Source organism: Gymnogyps californianus, chromosome 13 (genome assembly GCF_018139145.2).
Source record: "Gymnogyps californianus isolate 813 chromosome 13, ASM1813914v2, whole genome shotgun sequence".
Classification (NCBI taxonomy): Eukaryota; Metazoa; Chordata; class Aves; order Accipitriformes; family Cathartidae; genus Gymnogyps; species Gymnogyps californianus.
The window spans coordinates 16,875,816-16,898,083 of NC_059483.1; the positions used below are offsets into that span (position 1 = coordinate 16,875,816).

Below are 22,268 nucleotides of genomic sequence, written 5' to 3' on the forward strand. Positions count from 1 at the left end.
GACAAAGCTGCTTCCCACCCTGGCAGGGTGGAGCATCCTCATCTCTCCTATAGGATAATCCTTGAGTGTGAAGCAGCATTTGGCTCAAGAACCAGTGCGGGACCCTGCTCTTCATACAGGTGTGCATTTTTATTCCTTAAAAAGCCACGATTCCCACATTTTGTGTGTGGAGGGGGCGTTGTTTGTGCTTTAGGGGAGTCACTACTATGGCTGTGTAATTGGAAGGGGAGTTGTAGCAGCCTAAATAAATTGTAGGGAGAGGGTATGTCCCAGATCCGCTCTTTAGGAATCCCAGGGTGGGCTTTGGGAAGTCACCTTGGGATGTCTTGGAGGCTGGACTGGAGCCCTGAGGTTTTAGACTGGTTAGAGACCTCATGAATTTAGTGAAGGTTTCTTTGCTCTAAGATCCTTTGAGTTGTCCCCATCTGCATTAAGTGGTGGAGGGCCAGCTGGATGCATCCAAAAAACCTGCGAATCTTGGAGATACCCGTCTCTGGTATGTGTTGCAGTAACCTAAAATAACGAACCAAGCTGAAGATTGGCTGATGGGCTTGTGGTTGGTAGAGCAAGGGGCAGAGCGGTGGGGAGGGTTGTTGTCTGCGCTGTTGCTGAAAAAGCAGGAGTGATATGAGCCGCCTCTGCTCTGCTGCTAAAAACAGCCCAGCTTGTTTTTATTTAATACAGTTTTGATCTGTGTGCGTTAGTGTTTCACCTGCGTGTGAGTGGGAACTCCAGGCTCCAAGCACCTCGGAAGCCCGCCTGCGTCCCTGCGCGTCCCTGCGGCACGGGGCTCGCGAATGTGGTTCCTCCTTGGTTGGAGGAGGGACTCTGCTGAAATTCAGGCTCGAAGGTGTTGGGATGGGATGGGTGAAGCTTCTGCTGGGGTTCGTGTTTCTGCTGCTGTGGTGCCGCTGGGTAAAATGGGGCTCCACAGAGCCATCTCCTGCAGGCTTTCCCAGGAAAATAGACCCCAAAACGGCTCACATGGGGTTTTCTCCCTGTCTTGCTTGTGCAGCATCCTGCCAGCATGGAGGTGGCTCTCCAGGTGGCCTTGCTGCCAGCGCCAGGGAGAGGGTCGGTGCTGGCTCCCGTCTGTTGTGGATTCTGCCCGGTGCTGGCATTTGGCTAGGAAATAAATGATTCAAAATCAGCTTGGTCCATCTCCAGGGGTGAAGGGGATCAGGAATGAACAGGTTTTTGTCAGGTCATGATTGATGTGTCCCTAGAGCTCATCCTTGGAGAGGGGCCAGCCCTGGCTTTGGAGAGCCCGGGAGGGACGGGGATCCTGCCGGAGGATGTCTGGGCAAGCCATGCCAGGGGGGATGTGGCAGGGAGGAGGATGAGGATAGTTGAGGCAGGGAGGAAGAGGACGATAGTCAGGGCAAGGAGGAGGAAGAGGATAGTTGAGGCAGGGAGGAGGAAGAGGAGGATAGTCAGGGCAGGGAGGAGGAGGAGGATAATCGGGGTGGTTGCAGGGTTAAATAAAAGCTGTCAGTGATTTTAAAAGGGGAAAGAAAGAAAACCTGACGAAGAGACACTCTCCCTTCTCACCCGGCTTGTAATCAGCCGCCCCCTCTGCCAGCGAGCAGCTGGCGGGCGGGCGAGGAGGGGGTGGCAAGAGGGGTCCAGCTGCTCCTTGGCCCGGCCCCGGCACCCCAAGAGTCCCCACAGCCCTGGCTCGGCGTGGGCTGGGGCACGGCCCGGGGGGGGACATGCCCCCGTCCTGGGTCACTGGCAGGCTGGGGGGGCTGTAGTCTTGAAGTGTGCTGCCGGGGGGGAAGGTGGAGTGAGGAAGAGGAGGAGGGGGAGTTGTCTGAAATGCCAGGGATTCATCTCCCACTCCCGCTGCCCTCACCGTTCTGAAAGGAGCTGCTTGAGCTGTCGGCTCTGGATTATATTAATTAGGAGAGAAGTGCTACGCCTGCTCATGGGGCCATGCTGCCAGGAGGAACCAGAGACTTGGCAGGTCCGTGCGAAGCAGCTGCTGGGCTCCCCAAAACCTCTCGCTCCAGCCCAAAATGAGCACACCAAAAACGAGGCTGAGCCAGGAGAGCTGAGTCTCCCTGGGGCTTCGGTATCTCCTCCTTGAGCCCGGCCGGCTGCTCACCCCCAGGGCTGAACCCGCTGGCCCTGGCATGCAGGAGGCTGTTGTGATAGGGAAAGCAGCACTGTGGTTTCAGGATGGAACCCACCGCTCCTCGCTGGGCCCCCATGTCTGTGGGCAAAGTGGGTCAGTCTGTGATGCTGCCAGGCCAGCAGGTCCACGTCATGGGGGGCTGCCAGGGTGGGGGCAACGGCACATCCCTGACTCGCAGTCGCCTGCTGTCTTTCAGGAGAGGAAGCTGTGCGCCCACCCCCGGATCGAGATCTACAAGGAGGACCGCATCTACTTCGTGTGTCCCCTCGCCCGCCAAGGGGACTTCTACGTGCCTGAAATGAAAGAACTGGAGAGGAAGAGCAGGGCTGCTGCAGCTGAGGCCGAGGATGCCCAGACAGACATCACAGGTATGTGTGGCTTGCACATGAGCTCCGTCTTCGATTGGCATCAGCCCTCCCAAAGGTGGAGGTCCTGGTGTCCCTGGTGCTGCCACCTGAGCAGGCAGAGAGGGGCCGACCTGCACCCACCTGGTGCCCAACTGCTGAGTCTCAGCACACCTCTTCCCCTCACCCCAGGCTGAGATAGGATCTCATCCCCGAGGTGTGATGCTGCGCCTCGGGGAGCACCCGGGCACCCCTGCGGCGTCAGGGCAAGGGCCAAGCTGTGCCAAGCCGCTGGCCCACTGTTGTCAGAGCAGAGCTGGATCTCGCAGCTTTTGGTTGCAGCTGGGCTTGTTTTTCTCCTTGTCATATACATCTTCCTTGATCTCATCTTCATCTGTTACATATTGGGATTGCGAAGAGCTTAAATACCAGGTTGCTGTAGCTGGTGGTGGAGTTGCCCGATAGCATCTGCTCAGCGAGATCTGTTGGAGCCTGAATGTATTCATACAGGAAGGGACCACAATGGCTGTAGGCGCAGAACAGCAGTGCTATAGTAACCCGAAATGCTAGTTGCCGTTGCCGGCCCACGTGCTCACATGTCTGCGAGATGCGGGAGCCGGCTAGCCAAGCATTGCCGGGCGCTGGACGGCACAGCCGAGCCAGCCGCTGGTGGGGGCAGCCGCCTCCTCCTGCCCCGCAGGTCGCCCATGCTTGTGTAATGGGCATGAAAAAACCATGACGGCTCTCCTCACCTCCCAGGGAGTTTGGTCATTTGTTTTAACACATCTTCAGGTTTGGGTTGCTTTAATTCTTAATCGCGTGCGGCGTAAAAGCAAGCCTGGGAATTGCTTTCTGGGAGCTCTGTCCATTTAGTGCTGCAATGAAGAGTCTAATTGGAGCGGTTTCCCAGCACTTCGAGGTCCCATGTTTGCACGGTGCTCACTCAGCTCTTCACCTTTTTGTCTGCCTTGCATTGGGGTGGCTGCTTTGGGCACCGGCCCCGGTTGGCCAAAGGCACCCTGCAGCCCACTCGCTCCAGCACCATGGTTGCCCCTTGGCTTTGGAGAGGGATGGCAGGACCCATGTGAGGGAAAGCTGCTTCAGGTCAGTGGCTTCAGCAGCTGTGTGTGCTCCTTTCTGCACTGCTCAGGGGGAGCACAGTCCCACAGCACAGCCAGGGGATGCTTGGTGCAACTGCTGCCCTGTGCCCCGGCTGTCTTGATGCTTTCCCTGGGACGCCACTACCAGCGCGCCCGCGGTGGGGGAGTCCCCTGCCCTGCTGGAAGAAGGGCTAGGAAGGTCTTCCCAATTTTAGACAGCAAATGATGTTGGACTTTCTCATGTGGGAGACCCTGGGCCAGGCTTACCGGGCTGGGCTCGCCGGCAGCAGCTCTTGGCTGACTCCTCCACCACCCCTTCCTTTCCAGTCACGTAGATGAGATTTTGTCGGTGCAATCTGATGCAGTGTCATCTGCTGAGTCTGCACAAAACCAGCTTAAAATAATAATAGCTGTGAGAGGTTGGCCTTGTGTCTGAGATTAAAGAGTTGAGCTTGGATGTCACACTGTGATCACCGTCACTACTGGGCACGGCAGCAGAACCAGGTCTGGCGGGGCGTCACATCCTTGCTCCAGCTGTCGGAGAGGGCCGAGGATGTGGCAGGCCTTCAGGTTGCTTGTGCCGGTCCTGCCTGAGAGTCTTGGAGGTCCCTGTGATCTCCTGCGTCCCTGTGATACCACAGTGCCCCAGGCCAGTGCAACTGCTGTCAGCTGGGGAGGGTGGCACCGCGTGGGGAGGTCCTGGGCTTGTGCAAAGGGAAACGCTGCCTGGTGAGCATCCTTGTCCCACCGCCGCTGTCCTGCTGACACCGGGGACTCGGTTTGTTGCTTGTGGTGCTGCCCCAGCCACAGCCATCAAGTGGCTGTCAGGCTGCCCCTGGTTCAGCAGCAGGGTCAGAGTCAGGAGGCAAGGTGGGAGGGGGCAGCTGGTCTCATCAGGCTCCACATCTCACCGCCAAAGTTGTGCGTGGGTTTTCTGAGCCCCAGTGTGAGAGGAGATCCTGCTGGAGGGGACAGCTGGCAGATCTCCCCCCTGCCCAGCCGCTCGCTGGAGATGCTTTGAAGGAGACGCCTTGAAGATGATGCCTTACAGATTGAGACTGGTCCTCCCTTCCCAGGTATTTTCTGTGCTGGGATCTGTGCAACCACCTCTGAGTTGGAGGAAGAGAAAGCCCCAGTCTCTTTTCCCATCTTTTTTACTCCCTTCTTCCCTGGGGAGCCGCTCAACAGGCGTGATGGCCATAAGATCTTCATGACTCAGCAGATCCCAGGGTGTCTGTGACAGCTTTCAAGCTTTCCTCTGCCGGCTGGAGGGTGGGCACAGCAATGTCCCCGTCCGCTTTTCAGTGTGGTCCCCCCTCAACCCCAATTGCATGGATTTGGGTTATTTCTTGATCCACCTCAGCTCCGCCAGTGTTTCAAGTGGTCCTGCCCCAACGGAGGCTCAGGCAGTGCTGGGGTGCTCCTGGGAGGGTGGCAGAGGGTGGTGGTCCCTGCCAGTGGCACTCGGCTCCTCTGGCCGTGCCTGAGCTGCGCAAATCCAGATGCGGGGCTCTGACACCCTGCTGCCTTGCAGGGTGAGTGGGGGGACTGGGGAGGCGCTGAGCCCCTTTTCCTCTCAGTGAGGCAGCTGAGGATGCTCTACACGTGGCAGCCTTGGGCTCTCACTCCTGATGTGGCAGCAGATGAAGTCTGCTCTTCCCACCCTCTCAGAAAATACTGAAATAACAGCATTAAGCATGCGATTTCAGAGCGAGCATCATATTTAGTAATGCCCTGCGTGGATGCAGCACCTTTCTGTGACGGCTCATGAAACTCCCTGCCAGCAGCTGTATTACGCTTTCATCGAATTAAAGACTTCAGGAGTTCCCAGTGGAAGGCACTGCCGTTTCTCCTTGTGTGTCGTTGTGGCTGGTGCCAGGCGGTACCGAGTGACTTCGATGCATAAGAAAAGCTTGGATTTGTTTTCTTGAGCCTCCTGACCTTGGAGCGCATCTCTCCATTTAGGCTGTCTTTGCTCCTGAGCTCACCCTGCAAGGTGCTGGGTGCCTGCGGCTCCGAGCGAAGCCAGTGGCTGCAAAGGCTGCGGGACGTGGTCCAGGGTCTCCACTTTCTGCTACTGCTCTGCACGGAGCAGGGTGCTGGCAGCTCTGCTGAGGACAGACGCACTCAGCACGCAAGGAAGGGGCCGGGGGCTGCAGCTGCCTCCGCACCAATTCCGTCCCTTCTTCACCATCATCAGGGTCATCAGAAAGACGGGAAGCATTTTTGGAAGGCGGCTGACAGGTCTCCAGGGGGCCAGTGTCAATCACGATTAGCTATTTTGTACTTAATTATTTTCTGGGGCTTTGGCATCAGCACAGTGCTCAGCAGGCCCTCGCTCCCAGCTCGCTCTCAGCAGCGTGCTTTCCAGTGTGACCCCGCTGCGGCGCATGGAAGGTGAAAGCAAACAAAAGCAGCCTCTCGACACAGGCTTGCTGGCATGAACACAGATGGTTTCTAAGCACGTGGCTCTGCCCAGAGTCTCAGGTGCTCATTTTCCTGGAGCCGAGTCTGTCCAGCAGCGTCCGGGTGCAAGCGATGGCATCACCCGCTGAGCCCCAGTGCCGCCGGGGGGCACCTTCCCTGATGTGCTCTGCCTCATCCCCGCTTGCTTCCATCCTCCGAAGAGCCCCGCCTGTTCTGCCTGCCTGTACATCCCGAGAAGGGTCTCGGCACGCAGCTCCTGCCGTGCCTTCCTGCTGGTCTGCCTGCCCCAGCCCCTCTCCTGATGGCTTACGTGTGAACTTTGGCAAGCGCGGAGGAGCTGTGCCCCTCCTGGCAGCATGTTGATTTATTATTTAGTGGCAGAGGTGATGAATATTTGATTGAACGGGGGGGAAGAGAGGGCCCAGGTGCACCAAGAGGGGAGCGACGCTTGGGCATTAGTGTCACACTGGGGCAATGCGGGAGGGGAGCCGATCTTCCTTCTCAGGGGCATTTGGGGATGCTGGTACCCAGGGTGGCACAGGGCTGAGCTGCCGGGGGTGGCTGGCTCTACACCAGGCTCGTTAGCAGCATGGGGTGAGTGATTCCCGTTGCACCCATCCCCGGCTGGTGTCTTGGTGTTGGCTGCTTGGCTTCCCTTCTTCCTAGGTGGCCCTGGCTTTTGCGGGGCTCTTCAACACCCCAGAGGGGCTTCACTGTGGGCTGTGCCTCCTTTTCCCGGATTAAAACTTCCCAGGTTCCATGTTCTTGCTGAGTGAAGGTGCAGCAGGATGGCTACACTGTCCTCGGGGGAGCGGAGCAGAGGAGAGGGTTTCCATGGGACAGCCGGCGCCTCACTGCACACCAGAGGGAAGAGCCACGCTGGATCCGGGTGCTGGGCTGGCTCTCTGGGGGACTGAGCAAGGCGCCAGGGGCAGGATGGAGAAGGTGCGAGGGCTGCCGGAAACCTCTGTGTCCGCGAGATGAGTGCTGAACCCCTGCTTGCCCACAAGGCACCTTCCAACGAGGCTTTGGTTGCCCTCTTGGAGCCCTGCCGCACTCCCTGCCTGGCCTCTCCGGGCTGTGCTGGGACAGCTGGGGGTTCCTGCCACATCCCCCTGCCAGAGCTGACCCACACCGTCCCCAGCAGCAGCGGCTCCATCTCTTGCCCTGCCCGCCCCCAGCGGCTCCATCTCTCGCCCTGCCCGCCCCAGCCATCCGTCCCTGGCCAGGCTGGGTGGCCGTGCCAGAGCCGGCCTTGTCCTGCACGGAGGAGAGCGCGGCTGCTGAAATGGGCAAATTTGCCAGCTGAGGCTGCTCAAACATGATCAGAAGTGACAGAGCAGTGAAAAAGTGCCTGGCTGAAAGGAAACAGGACTCGATTTATTGTCGCCCTTGGAGCGAGGGACAAGGAGGCGGCTGCAGGGGTGAGGACAGCGGTGCTTTCCTCATGTGGTGGCTTGGAGCAGCATGTAGGTCAGCTTCATCCCTGTCTTCCCCTTCCTGAGCTGCTGCTCCTCTCCTCAGGAGCTCCTTTGCTTTGTGGCATGGGGTTACGTGATGGCTTCCCAGCTGGGGGGACACGGGAGGGTGCTGCACAGGCAAGGCACAGCTTTGGGGGTCGGGGTCACTCTTGTCCTGGGTTTCAGAGGGACACAAGATGACCACGAATGACGTGAGCTGTCATGAAGCCATGGTGGGAATGTGTCTGTGTCACCTCAGGCCATCAATTTGCTCAAATTGGAATTTTTTTTTTTTTTAGATCCCCACTAGAGACCTTGCAAACCCTTAGTTGGCTTCAAGGCTCGGGGGCCACACGCTCCCCTCCATCCCCTGCAGCTCTCCATCTTCCCGGAGGCTTGCTGCTGACCCACTGCCCTGCCGAGGTCCTGCCAGGTGGGACAGCATCCCCTGCCTTTCTGCCGCCTGCTTGGTGGCCGCCATCCCCTTCGGCAAGCGCTTCGCCGACTGTGTGCAGAACATCCTTTTTAACTTAGAGTAAATGTAGTTTCCATGTCGAGGTGCTCCCTGATGCTGCAGTGAAGGCGGTGCGTGTCGGCGGGCGACGGTTCTTTTCTCCTTTTCATAGGAGGGTCACCACGTGTCGCTTGGGTGGGTGGCCCAGGGCTTGGTTTGCGCCAGCTGCCGAAGGGGTTGCATGCCATGGCCATGGTGAGAGGATGGAGGCTCAGGCTCCTCTCCAGGCACCCGATGGGCGGGATGAAGCCAATATGCCATCCAGGTGGGATGAAGCAGTGGGTATGCTGTGTCTGTGGGTCTTTCCTGGCTGCTCCTTGTCCTGCTACCACTGCTCAGTCCTTTCCGAACAGCCCTTACTCAGCTGGCAGGACCGTGGGATGATGCCACTCAGAAGGCAGAGGACTGCCATTTACAAGCAGTTCTGCTGGCAGCTGCCCAGGCCGGGAAGAAAAACAGCAAAAAAAGGGATTTAAGGGTGTTTGGAAGGAAAGTTCCCTCCCTGGGGGGTCTCCTCCAGGAGATCAGTGGCTGCCGCGCAGCTGGAGGAGGGTGAGCAGCCCAGCCCCGGGCACCCCGGCTGCAGGAGCCCGGGGAGGCTGGAAATGCCTGCGGGAGACTGGGGCAGTCCCATGCTGGCAGCTGGGGATGGAGCCGTGCTGGCAGGAGCCAGCGTGGAGGAGAGGGCTCTCCTTTCCCGCCTGGGAGCCCCTCCGTGGTCGTCACCGTCCTCTTTGCCACTTCCCGGCCCCGCTGGTGGCAAGCCGCGGTCCTCCGCTGGTGCCGCTGCGAGCAGGGCTCCTACTGGTTTCCGTCCTGGTGCGGGGCATGATCCTCGGCATGGGCGTCCAGCCTGGCGTGGATGGAGCCCCTGGGGGAGCGGAGGCACCGGGAAGCGGCCGAGCCCGGCACGCGCTTCCCTCCGGTGCGAGGCAGGCAGGAAGAGGGTGGAACGGGGAGGGCCGTGATGGAGGAGCCGGCCCAGTGTTTGCTGCCGCTGTCGTAATTAACAACGTGGATCTGTGATGTCGTAGTCAGCGACGTGGATCTGTGGTGTCATAATTAACCACGTGGATCTGTGATGTCATAATTAACAATGATTAATGTTTTACAGGAGGGTTTGGTCTCCCGGCTGGTTGCTCTGGCAACAGCACCGAGCTGCTGGTCTCAATCTGACACGCTCGTCTCGTTGTCAACTCCTTAATTGTGTTGTCGACCAAGCTAACGAGGCAGGGATCCCGGGAGGGGGCGGTGGGCCAAGGGGTCTGCCCGGGCAGGCAGGGGCAGCCCCCGGGGGGCTTGGCTGCAAGACGGGGTGCAGGCTGGCAGGTGGGTGACATGGAGAAGTGCCGAGCGAGCTGGGAAGGCTCCCCCCATCCTCTGGCACCCCGAATCCCATCTGCTGCTGCCCTGCCTGCCTTCGCACTGCTGCCGGAGCTGACGGCTGCGAGGGAGCCACGCAGGGAGCGGGAGCCGGTTGTAGGGGGTGCTGAAGGCAGTGTTGGGATGCCCTGGCATGAGGCTGGATGTACACCCGCCTCTGACGGCAGCACATCTGAGGACCTGCCCGTGTGCCACCATCCCCTTGGGTGCTCAAGCAACGCTGCAGCTCCCCATCACCCTTGCAGCACAGCATCCCGCTCCTCGCCTTGTTCCTGGTGCCGTGCCGGGGGCAGGGTTGTCCCCCAGCTCCCAGGCCGGGCATTCTCCCTAAGGAAGGGCTTGCCAGGTGCTTGGTGTGTGCATGGAGAGCAGCAGTGGGGCCAGGGCACAGCCAGGAGGTCAGGGCATGGCTGGGAAGCCAGGGGTTGGTTGTGCTGGCTTGGGGGTGCCCCGATTTCAGGGAGCTGTGTGAGTCTAGCTTGTGCTTGTCTTGGCCTGGTCACTTCTCAAAGGCACAGGAGGTGACAAGAGGTAGGAGCTGGTCTCCACTGTGGCCTGACGTCTCTGAGGTTTCTGGTGGCTTTGAAGGCTGTGGCGCCCCATCCCCATCACTTCCCACAACATTCACTCCCTCCCCTTCTCTCTCCATCCCAGGGGCTGACACCATGAGTGAGACGAGCTCCATCAGCATGGAGGCCACAACCGACAGCAGAGACACCTCGGTGGCCACCTCCATCCTGCTGCCCTTCCCAGCCAGCCGTGGCCGGGAGGAGGCGGACAACCGCAGCGAGCACAGCTACAGCGAGTCAGGAGCCAGCGGCTCCTCCTTTGAGGAGCTGGACCTGGAGGTCACCGGGGACGGGGAGGGAGCCCCAAGCCTGCTGCCCGACATGGGCTACGTGGGCAACCAGGAGGTCACAGACAAGTGGACCAAGGAGCCCATTGCTGCTGAGAGAGGGGAAGAGTGAAGCAGAGACCTGGCTGCCTCATCTCCCGCTGGGGTCTAAGTTACTGGGAACCGGTTGCCTTTCCCACCTCCTTCCTCTCCAGCCAAGAGATTTTGGTCACTGATTCCCGCCGGGACCCGCTCTCCCTCTTTGCAGAAAGGGTGTCTGACCGTTTTGGGGATGCCGGGAGGCGGGGGGGTCTCCTGCAGCGCTCGGCGGCGTGGGGTAGGTGCAGGCTGGGGGGGGGCGGGCAGTGAAATGCATTTACGGTTTGTGTGTCTCTAGATGCGTCGCAAATTCCTTGCAGGTGTCTCGGGGGGGTGGTGGTGGATGGCAGAGGCGTCCCCCCTCGTCTCTGCCGGTGCCCCTCTCACCCACAGCTTCTCTCTGCCGCACCGCCGCGTGTTTTTTAGCACCAAAGAGCCATGAGTAGGGTCGGTTGGGTTTGTTCCCCTCTTCTCTTCCCCTTGCTGAAAAATGGAAACATCCCATGTAAACCTGGTCCTCCCGGCACTGCCATGGGTGCTTTTGGGGTCTGTAATAAAGTGGATGCTTTTCCTCACTGGTGGCCGGTGGCATTGCTGACTGCCTCTTGGCCGATCGCGCTGTCCTGCCCCGTGGTGGGGAGTGGGCTGTGGGTGGAGGCTGCCGGTGGGCTGCCTCCCATGCCCCCCGACCGAGCCGGGGAGCTGCCCAAGGGCTCTGCATCCCCGCTGTTTGCTCTTGCTCCCTGCCCAGGCAACCCAGTGGGGCCATGGGGACCGTCCCTGGCTTCTGCAAGCTGTGGGGGGAGCGGGGAAGGGTCCCAGCTGCCGTGCCGAGCTGGGCTGGGCTGGAGGGAGGTGGCATCCCTGCTCCTCTTGGGAATCTGCTGAAAGTAAAACCAGTAAAGCCGGGTCCCTGGGCTGCTGGTGGGCCTGGCACCACTGTGCTCCTCCTGTGGGGGGGGACCAGCCTGCCTGCGCAGTGCCTCCCCCCCCCCCCGGCATCCCATCTGCCTGGTCCCACAGCTGTGGGGTGCAGGCAGGGAGGGTTGGCCAGGCTGGTCCCAGTTCCCTGTCCCCCAGCTGGGGACGAGGGAGCAGCCTGGACATCACCGCCACGGTGCCCCGGAGCAATGCCGGGAGCCGGAGCACCTCGCCTGGCTGGCAGAGCTCAGCCCCTGCCCTGCCCCGGTGCCCCCAGTGCCTCCGGCAGCCCAGGGCTTGTTCCCCGCTGGTCGGACACGGCAGCCCAAAACCAGGGCTTGGGGTGAGGGTGCAAGGGGCAGGGGAGGCCTGGGTGTCCCTCCGTGGTGGGGATGTGTCCGCTCTGGCTTGGAAAGGTCATGATTAGTCCTCAGCCAGTGATTGACATGAGATTGTTCATAAATATTTTGTGCTCTGAGTGATAAAATATTAAACTCCTCCAGCCCACATGGAAAAATATTGCTCTTCCCGGTGTTTATCTTTGTTGCCGGTTATTACAAAACTGCCAAGCCCCCTGAAATATTTATGCCTGGCTGAGGCTCCGGGGGGGGTTGGAGCCAGGCAGTGGATCCTAACGCCGCTTGGCCCCTAACCCCACCAAAGATGGGGGCCGGGGAGGCTTTGCCATCGTCCTTCTGCTGTCAGCAGTGCCGAAGCAGCAGCCTGGGGGATGCAGCCGGTGCCGGGGCGTGTGCGAGGCTCGTGCCAGGGGGGAAGCAGGACCTTGGCGGTGCCAGCATCCTTCGGCATGGCACATCTCCAGCCCTCCCTGGCTCTCTGTCCCCCCCAGCCAGCGGTGGTGAGGTCCCCCAGCCCAGGCACCCTCCTCTCCCCAGTGCCCCGCTCCGTCTGTGCTGACAGTCTTGAAAGGAGATGGGCCGGCGCGGTCTGGGGTCCTGATGCTGTGGGACCCCAGGGGGACCTTGCTACGGAGGTCCTGGGTTATCCCCCCCCAAATCAGGACTGCTGGGGGGGCGGGGACAGAGCAGGTCTGACTCTTGCTGCAGTGCCCTAACCCGCAGCCTGCGAGCGCAGCAGCTGGCAGTGGGGAAACTGAGGCATGGAGTGGTGAGGTGGTTACTCGGGGTGGTGCCCCAGAGGCACCCCTGGCCCCTGCCCATCCATGCGGGTCCTGTGTCATCCCCTGTCCCGTTCTTGTCCCTGAGTCGTGGAACTCTCCAGGACAGCCAGGCTGCCGGCGTGGGACCGATGGGGACGCAGCATGGTGGGATCCTGGGCGGCCGAATGGTTCCAGAAAGGGTTTGGGCAAGTGGTGGAGACCTGGAATGCTAAATCCAGCCACTGCCTCTGTCTTCGGATGGTCCGAAGCCTTCCCCCAGCTTGGTGCTTGGGCTGATGGTGAGTGCCGGGGGCTGCGTGGAGTGCAGGGGTCAGCAGGGTGATGCTGGGCCCCTGGGTGCCCCCCAAGGGCTTGGGGAGCAGGGGGCAGGCTGGGCGGGGGGTTGTGCCGGGCAGGGGGGGAACGACCCCAGGGGCACCAGGTTGCAGCTGTGGAGCTGGAGCCGGGGCTGGGACCCCTCTCGCTGGGCTGGAACTGAGATGGGGGGCTCTGGGGCCGGGGGAGCAGGCGCTGAGCTGTGCCCTGCCGGGTCTGCCAGGGTGCTGAGCAGGTCCTGCCTGCTCTGGCCATGTCCTGCCTCTGCCCAGCCTGGATCTGGCCATCCCTTGCCTGCATCTGGCTGTGTCTTGCCTGTGTCCTGCATGCCCTGGCCATGTCCTGCCTGTGCCCTGGCTTCTCTGGTCACGTCCTGCCTGGATCTGGCCGTGTCCTGCCGGTGTCCTGCCTTCCCTGGCTGCATCCTGCCTGTGCCCTGGCTCAGTGGGACCATGCCTTGCCCGCATCTGGCCACGTCCTGCCTGTGCCCTGCCTGGATCCGGCCATGTCCTCCCCGGCTTTGCCCAAGCCCTGCCAGCCTCCGGCCCTGCCGGTGCCCTGCCCGGCGCGGCGGTGCCGGGAGCGGGCGGAGGGCAGGCGGGGCGGCCCCGGGGGTGCCGCTGCCCGGCGGGCCGGGCCGGGGCCGGGCCGGGGCGGGGGCCGGGGCCGGGCCGGGCCGGGCGGGGGGCGGAGCGGCTCCGCTCGGCTGGGGCTGCGGGAGTGTCAGAGGCGGCGGCGGGAGGCGGCGGCAGCCGCAGCTCCGAGGCAGCCGCTGCACCGGCACCGGCACCGGCTCCCGGCGCAGCCCGCCGGGCCCAGGTAAGGGCTGCGGTCCCACCCCGGCGCTCCCGGCCGCGCCCGTCCCCGTGGCCTCGGGCCGCGCCGTGCCCCGGCGGCGCCCCGGCGTCCCCAGAGCCCCGGTGCCCGCGGCGGAGGGGCACGGGCGACCGGCGATCCCCCGCAGCCGTCGGGGCCGCGGCACGGCGGGGCTCGGCGGCTGGTGCCCGGAGCCGGTGCCGGAGCTCCCGGGGCTGCGGGAGGGGAGCCGAGCCCAGGCACCGGTACCGGCACCGGCACCGGCACCGGCTGGGCCGGGGTGCGGGTGGGGCGGGGAGGCACCGGGGCCGGTCCCGCCGGCTCCCCCCTGCCCGGCGCAAGACGCCGGGCCGCGGGGCTCCGGGAGAAGGGCTCGGGGGGTGCCTGTCCCCCGGTGCCCCGGCAGCGCCGACCCCCCACAGCGGGCACCCAGCGGGACCCTGCCGCCGCAGCCCCCCGGCCCCGGGCAGGGGCTGCCCGCCGTCACCGGGGCAGGGAAGCAGGGGTGACCGCCCGGCACGGCAGGGACAGCCCCCCCTTCGCCCCTGCTGCCACCCCCCCGGATCTGTCCTCTGGCTGTCCCCGGCCAGGGAGAGCAGTGGCTTTGGGGGGGCTGCCGGGCAGCCAGACCCCAGGGCAGGTTTGGGATGGGATTTGGGGTGGATCGGCCAAGCCCCTGACCCCAGCCCCTCGGGGGGCTGCGGTGGGGCAGGCAGCCTCCTCTCTCGCCTCACTGCTGGGGTGCGCAGGCCATGGCTGTGCCAGCTCCTCTTGCCTTCACCTCCCGGACCCCCCGCACTCCCACCAGGCTGGGCAAGAGCAGCCGAATGGCCGCGGTGGCGGGGGCCGATGGGGCAAGCACCTGGGGAAGGCGCTTTGGCCCTGCAGGGCACTGGGGCTCGCAGGCCGTGGGGCAGAACGGAGGTGTGGGGGTCCCGGCAGAGCTCGGTGGTGGTAGGACCTCTGGGGACCCGCGGGGGAGGTGACGATGGCAGCTCGTGCAAGCTGGGCTCACCCTGCGCCCTCCCAGCACTGCTGCTCTCACGCACGCCCCGTGCCACCCCTAAGGGTGCTGGTGTTGGAGAGGGTCAGGTCTCCTGGCAGGGGGTGAGTGGGAAGCGCTTGGGGCATGTAGGAGCAATGGCACCTTCTCACTCGTCCTACTCACCGATGCTTTCAGGAGGGGAGGCTGCCAGCAGCCAGCAGCCGGCAGGAGCCTTCCCGCCGCACCGTGGCCATCAGGCTGGACTTAGCTCTGCCCTGCTGGGTGCTTCACTTCCCCAGATGTTCTCCAGATGTTCCCATGGGGCTGTCCTCCCCCCGGCACTGTGCCAACCCAGCTGAGCAGCTGCAGGGATGGCCGCAGCCCTGCTCACGGCGTCCCTCGGGGTTCACTGCAGGGTGGGTGATGGTTTGCCCTTCTGGGAGAGCTTTGCCTGAAGGTGCCTGTAATCTGGTGGGTGCTGCCAGCTGCCCCAGAAGAGCTGGACCCCAAGAAGCCAGGCTCCCGGTGCTGCCGGACCCCTGTGCCAGGCTCAGCCTGCCGCCGATGGGCTCCATCAATAATCCTTGTGCCTGCGGCCTTTTTCCTGCTTTAGGAAACCCTGGGTCTCTCAAAAGCATTCACTGCCTGAAAAACGGCAGGGACCCTTCCTTGGCCTCTTCCCCAAACTCCTTCAAATTGGGGGGTCAGGTAGGAGATGCCCTGAGGCAGCTGGGGGCTTGTTGCAGGCAGGCAGCACCCGGGGACGGGCACTTTGGGGCACGGAGGAGGAGGAGGTCTGCATGCATCTCACCACCCCACCCCATTATGCCCTGTGCCACACTCCTGCCCGCATCCCCCTCGGCATCACCCCCAGCTCCAGCTGCTTGCCGGAGGGCTCCTCCAGCCACGGGCATCGCCTGTCCGGGAGCACCATGGGGGCATCGAGGGGTGCCCTGCTCCTGCTTGGGGAGGGCGGCCTCGGTACCGGCTGTGGGGGGCTCCAGCATCTCCCTCCCACCCCATGTGCCCCCATGAGCACCCTGCTCTGCCGGGCTGCGGGTGAGCCCCGGGACCCACCGCGGCACCGGCTGCTTCCCGTGCCGGAGCAGCCTGAGGTTTCTGGGCTGTCAGGGAGTCTCCTTCTCCCACGGCCCCCAAAACGCCGGCCCTGTGGGATTTCAGCAGTCGGCTTCAAATGGGAAACAAATCTCTCCCATGATTTGGGAAAAGACAAGCGATCTCCGAGGGGACTGCATCTCCTGCCAAAAAAAGGCCTGCCTGCTGCAAAAGCCTTTGATTCCCCCGCGCCTCCGTGCTTTCTGCAGAGGGAGTCAGCAAACCTGGCTCTTACTTTTACTGAAATCTCTGAATTTAGTATACGGGGAAGGAAGGGGCGGTGGTGAGAGAACAGACTCTAAAGCACCGCGGCTGCCGGAGCCCGCCCCACACGTCGCTGCGGGAGGATGAAGCCAGTGGCGTGTCCCTGCTCCGGCCCCAGTGCCATGGGCAGCACCAGGGGCAGCAGCAGGGCGGGTGGGCTCCGGGGCTATGGGACAGGGATTAAAATACCGTGGTGGCTGGGTGCTACAGGCATGGCAGGCTCATGGCTGGCTGCTTTTGGCAGCGCTCTTGGCTGGAGGTTGGTAGCTGTCGGCACCCCTGATGCCGCTGCGTGGGTCAGGGGCTCAGCTTGGAGCCAGCATTGGCTCTGCCCGCCCAGCCCGGGCTCCCTGCCCCGGGTGACCTCCCTGGCTCCTTCCCCTCACCTCGATGTTTTCGGGGCTGGCAAGCTGCCCCCCATCAGGCTGCTGTGCCCGGTGCTGCTGTGGGAGCCAGCTCTGTGGCCCCCCCGCCCATGCCGGTGCATCCCAAGGAGTGCTGTGGGCAGACCGGTCCCTGTGCCCCTGCTTGTCCCCTGGGGTCTGTGTCACTCGTGGGTGTCCTGGGGGTCCCGGGTCACTGTGGGAGCTGTTGCATCCACTCAGCTCACCCTTCTGTGGGGGGCTCCCTCCTAAGGGCACCCCGGGTGGGGGGGCACTGGGATGGGGGGCACAGGCAGGCTCATGCCCTTGCTCGCCCGTGCAGCACTGGCACTGCCCCTGGGGACAGTCCCTCTCTCGCCTTGCAGCCCGCAGACCCAGCAGCTTTTCTCTTCGCTTTTCCAGGTGCTGAAGGCTCTGCCGGGGTGGCACGACCCCCCCTCCCGCTGACGCCACGCCGCGCCACCCTCCGCCACCCAATGCCCGGGGACTGCCTGCCCTCGCCTTGACGGGTGGCAGCGGGTGACACGGGGTGGCGCGGGTACCCCAGCCGCCGCCGGCGCACCCCATGGCGGTCCCCTTGGCCGCCTGGCTGTGGCTGATGCACCTGGCCACCTGCCTGGCCGCCGGGCACGGCATGGCTAGCAAGAAGGAGATCAGCATGGACGGGGACCTGGTGATCGGGGGCCTCTTCCCCGTCCACGAGAAAGGAGCGGGGAGCGAAGACTGCGGCAAGATCAACGAGCACCGGGGCATCCAGCGCCTGGAGGCCATGCTCTTCGCCCTGGACGAGATCAACAAGGACGGGAGCATCCTGCCGGGGGTGAGGCTGGGCGCCCACATCCTCGACACCTGCTCCAAGGACACCTACGCCCTCGAGCAGTCCCTCGACTTTGTCCGCGCCTCCCTCACCAGGGTGGACGGCTCTGAGCACATCTGCCCCGACGGCTCCTACGCTGTCCACGATGACGTGCCCACCGCCATCACCGGCGTCATCGGTGGCTCCTACAGCGACGTTTCCATCCAGGTACCCCCCAGGCAAGAGAGGCTCAGATGGGGCTGGGGGTCGGCAGAAACAGTGGGGGGGAGGTAAAACCCTGGTAGCAGTGCGATGATGCCGCTGCCAGTGCGGCACAGGGATGCTCTCGCATCCCTTGCGGTGATGCTGTGCCCCTTTCTGCAATGGGGAGGGAATGCCAGCCTGGCACCTGAGCGAGCCATCTTTCTGCTACCGTGGGGGGTCTGCAGCCCTGATGGTGGCCAGGGTCCCCTCGGCGGCTGCGGGGAGCCCCCCACCTGCCATAAGCCATGGGAGCCGAGCCGGTGGGTACATCCCACACAGGGACAGGGGTTTATTCCCCTCCCGGGGTCATGGCGGCAAGCGCAGCTCCTCAGCCCAGGACGATCTCAATGCTTAGGTCCACGCCGTCCTCGGTGCCACCGCGCTGCTGTGTCCCTCGCCGCCGCCAGCGGGCTTGGATGGTGCGTGCCGCCTCCCGGCAGCGCCGGTACCAGTCCCTGGCCTGCCACATCCTGGTGTGGGCCTGGAGAAGGACGCTGGCCCTCTCCTGCCTGACATATGCCGCCAGTGCCCGCAGGCGCCGCTCCTCCCGCCGACGGGTGATGGTGCGATGCCACCAGGCCTGGATGTGGCAGGCGCTGCGGGCAGCCACCTCCAGCGCCCGGCGGACCAGCTGCCCCCGCCACCAGGCCTGGATGGCCACGGCCGCACCATGGCTGTCCCGGTCCCCCCTGGCCAGCATGGTGCTGGGGTGGGGGCGGCTGCTGCGGTGCTCTGGCACCCAGTGGGTGGCTGTCCCCGGGGGCCGCCGCAGTGCGGGAGTGGGGTTTGGCTCACCTCCAGCCCCGTGGGTCCGGGTGGGCGGCCGGGCGCAGGGACATGCCCCAGCGTGGCAGTGACACTCCTGATGTCAGAATGGCACCGGGGACACTGCGGCGGGGATGTGGGGACACTGCTCTCGGCAGACAGAGCTGCCCAGTGTGAGGGGGCACCATCCCCTCTGCCCCCCAAAACCCAGCCCGCGAGGTGCGGCTAGCTGCGAGGGGGCACTCGCCTCCGAGGGGCTCAGCTATAGGGCTGCCCGGCCAGGGCAGGGTAGGCGCAGGGGGCCACCGCCCCCACGTCCCCAGTGATCCCATGGGAACAGGCACCTCGAGCCTCGGACCTGGCTGTCACCCTGGGTGAGGTGCAGCTCAGTCCCCAAAACCGTGGTTCTGCAGACCCAGGGGCCGGCTCCGGCAGGGAGAAGAGCATCCCCTGAGGATGCAGGCAGCCGGCGGGGCCGGCTGAGTCTCGGGGGCTGCCAGTAGGCCACGCACTCGCTAAGATTTAACGAGTCCCCAGGGCACGTCAAACCACATCTGCTGGTCCTCGGGGTCCCCGCAGCCCCCCGGCTGTGGGGCAGAGGAAGCTGGGGCTGGGTGATGGAGGTAGCACCCTGGTCCAGCCCACGCGGGCACTTGTCCATTCCCTTGCTGGAGGACCCGGCGTGTCCCCACGGCCAGGGGCACCGTCCTGACCCCGAGCAGGCAGGTGGCGGCGCGGGCAGCCCGTGCACCGGCCGGGGAGCGCGAGCGGCGCTGGGGCAGCACGGCAGGCTGGCAGCTCCCGTTGTGCGGCGAGGCCAGGCAGCGGCATTGCTGCGCTCGGGGGCCGCCTTGCCATTAGGGGACTTTGTCATGGAGAACATTTGTCCGCGTTAATTAAGCCGTGTCTCTCGCCTGGGGAGCAGTGAGATGTGGGCAGGCTCACCGGCCCCGCTGGCGCGCCTGAGCCCCCCGCCTTGCTGCTCCAAGAGCCTGGGTTTTTAACAGCCTCATTAGCAGGGCTTTTTTCCCCTTTGAAGCTAACGAGGGCTTCTGCCGAGCGGCTGGAAGGTGCCGGCCCCGCTGGGGCTCTCGATGCGGGATGCACAGGCGCTGGTCCCCAGGCCCAGCTCTGCAGCCCCCCCGGGCTGGGTGGGGGGCTCTGCCCCGGCTCCCAACCCCCAGAGCCCTTCCCACCCCTCACTGTGGGGCTGCCAGGCACCCCGGCGTTCTCCTTGCCCATGAGCATCTCCCACAGGTCACCCACAGGGGAGTGTCTGCTTTTGCCACGAATCCATTCATCCCCTCCCCAGCCCCGAATTTCAGAGAGGATTGCATGAAATACTAAAAAAAATAAAAGAAATGAGCACATCTGAGGGCTCAGGCAGCCCTGTGAATGTACTGTCCGTCCGTCCGTCCATCTGTCTGCCAACCAGGACCCTCCAGGTGGGGGGGTTGCTCATCAGCCCCACGGTCGTGCTTGGGGCACCATGCAACACTTGGTGTTGGGCAGGGGTCCTCCGGTGGGAACGTTCCTCGCTGGGCCACATCTTCAGGCACTCACCTCTCCTCCTCCACGCAGGTGGCCAACCTGCTGCGGCTCTTCCAGATCCCGCAGATCAGCTATGCCTCCACCAGCGCCAAGCTCAGCGACAAGTCCCGCTACGACTACTTCGCCCGCACCGTCCCGCCAGACTTCTACCAAGCCAAAGCCATGGCGGAGATCCTCCGCTTTTTCAACTGGACCTACGTCTCCACCGTGGCCTCGGAGGGCGACTACGGGGAGACGGGGATCGAGGCCTTTGAGCAAGAAGCCCGCATGCGCAACATCTGCATCGCCACCTCGGAGAAGGTGGGGCGCTCCATGAACAAGAAGACCTACGATGGGGTGGTCCGGGCTCTGCTGCAGAAGCCCAATGCAAGAGTGGTCGTGCTGTTCACCCGAAGCGAAGACGCCCGGGAGCTGCTGGCGGCTGCCCAGAGAGCCAACGTGTCCTTCACGTGGGTGGCCAGTGATGGGTGGGGAGCCCTGGAGAGCGTGGTGGCCGGGAGCGAGGCAGTGGCGGAGGGAGCCATCACCATCGAGCTGGCAGCCTACCCCATTAAGGAGTTTGCTGCCTACTTCCGTAACCTCCACCCCTACAATAACAGCCGAAATCCCTGGTTTCGGGAATTTTGGGAGCAGAAGTTCAAGTGCAGCTTCCACACGCAGGACTGTAGCCGGTACTCCCTCAAGACCGGCAAGTTTGAGCCAGAGTCCAAGATCACATTCGTGGTCAATGCGGTCTATGCCATGGCTCACTCTCTCCACAACATGCACCAGGCGCTGTGCCCCAATGCCACCAAGCTCTGCGACGCCATGAAGCCCGTCAATGGCAAGAGGTTCTACAAGGACTTTATGCTCAATGTTAATTTTGACGGTGAGTCCAGAGACGGAGACAGGGTTTGGCTGCCTAACTGGAAAGGGATGGGTGGAGGGGCAGGGAAGAGGAAGGAGACCCAAATTTGACCAAAGACCCTCCAATTCCTCCAGCCTGCTCACACCCGGGGACCCCTGTGCCCGTGGGCTGTGGTTGTCCCAGGATGCCAACAGCTCGCCATCACCCTTGGGAGGCAATCCAGGCCTTCTGTCCCCAGAAGCTGGTGACCAGCTCCATCCTGCTACAGCTGGGTGGGACCAGCCCCACAAGGGACCCTCCAAGAACATGGTCCTTAGAGACCTCACTTGCGAGCATCATGATTTATTCACATTTCAGGGATTAAACTGGAGGGATACCCTTGATCAGGGAACCACATAGTTTGGGGTGAATTAGAAGTGTGTCCTCTGTGAATTGGGCTGAGCCTGGCTACCCAGGTGTCACTGAGAGCCATGGAGGCTGCAAAATCCCCCGCTTTGCCCCTGCAGAGCTGGCTGGGGCTGCTGAGCTCTTAGGCACGTGGGGAGGTAGTTCTCCACCTTTGCCTTGCTGCTCCTAACGTGTGCATAGGCAGCAAGTATGAGAGTGAAGGCAGGGAACAGACTGGACATTGCCTGTGGCCATGGTGGGATGTGACCCTTTGAGGGAGCCCCCTTCCACGCCGGGAGCGAGCGCTCTCCTGCCCCATGGCAGCGACCATCTCCCCTTCTCCTCCCTCCAGCTCCATTCAGGCCAGCAGACACCAAAGCGTCGTTCGATTTGACCGCTACGGCGATGGGATCGGGCGCTACAACATCTTCAACTATCACCACATGGACGGGCGGTATCGGTATCAGAAGGTGGGCTACTGGGCTGAGGGGCTCATCCTCAACACCAGCCTCATCCCGTGGGCTGAGACCTCCATCCCTGTGTCCCAGTGCAGCGACCCCTGCAAGAAGAATGAGATAAAGAGTATGCAGCCCGGAGACATATGCTGCTGGATCTGCATCCCCTGCCAGCCCTACGAGTACTTGCTGGATGAGTTCACCTGCATGGACTGCGGTCTCGGTTACTGGCCCAACGAGACCCTGAATGGCTGCTACGAGTTGCCCCAAGAGTACATCCGCTGGAAAGACGCCTGGGCCATTGGTCCCGTCACTATCTCTTGCCTGGGTTTTATCTCCACCCTTTTCGTTTTCGGAGTCTTCATGAAGAACAATGACACCCCCATCGTGAAGGCCTCCGGCCGCGAGCTCTGCTACATTCTCCTGACTGGGGTCCTCATGTGCTACAGCATGACTTTCATCTTCATCGCGAAGCCCTCCACCGAGGTGTGCACGCTCCGGCGCCTGGGGCTGGGCACGTCCTTCGCCGTCTGCTATTCGGCCCTCTTGACCAAGACGAATCGCATCGCCAGGATCTTCAGCGGGGTGAAGGAGGGGGTCCAGCGCCCCCGGTTCATAAGCCCCACATCGCAGGTGGTCATCTGCATGGCCCTCATCTCTTGCCAGCTGATCATCGTCATCATCTGGCTGCTGGTGGAGACGCCCGGCACAGGCAAGGAGACCGAGCCTGACAAGAGGTACATCGTCACCCTCAAGTGCAACAACCGCGACTCCAACATGCTCATTTCGCTCACCTACAACGTCCTGTTGATTGTCCTCTGCACGGTCTACGCCTTCAAGACACGGAAATGCCCTGAAAACTTCAACGAGGCCAAGTTCATTGGGTTCACCATGTACACGACCTGCATCATCTGGCTGGCCTTTCTGCCCATCTTCTACGTGACATCCAGCGACTACCGAGTA

The 22,268-nt window shown here is 63.0% G+C and overlaps 2 protein-coding genes across 4 annotated transcripts in view; both read left to right on the forward strand.

The window, feature by feature from the left end:
- Window positions 1-10,512, forward strand: part of TEX264 (testis expressed 264, ER-phagy receptor) — a 44,092-nt gene extending 33,580 nt beyond the window's left edge. For all 3 annotated transcript variants that reach the window (XM_050904935.1, XM_050904937.1, XM_050904936.1), the window contains 2 exons: window positions 2,334-2,505; window positions 10,020-10,512. In XM_050904935.1, coding sequence (XP_050760892.1) covers window positions 2,334-2,505; window positions 10,020-10,333 — 486 coding nt within the window. In that variant the 3' untranslated portion in view covers window positions 10,334-10,512. The remainder of the gene's footprint in view (window positions 1-2,333; window positions 2,506-10,019) is intronic.
- A 6,293-nt stretch (window positions 10,513-16,805) lies between these two features.
- Window positions 16,806-22,268, forward strand: part of GRM2 (glutamate metabotropic receptor 2) — a 6,154-nt gene continuing 691 nt past the window's right edge. The window contains 4 exon segments of the mRNA XM_050904889.1: window positions 16,806-17,264; window positions 19,647-20,484; window positions 21,203-21,223; window positions 21,226-22,265. Of these exon segments, the coding sequence (XP_050760846.1) occupies window positions 16,806-17,264; window positions 19,647-20,484; window positions 21,203-21,223; window positions 21,226-22,265 (2,358 nt within the window).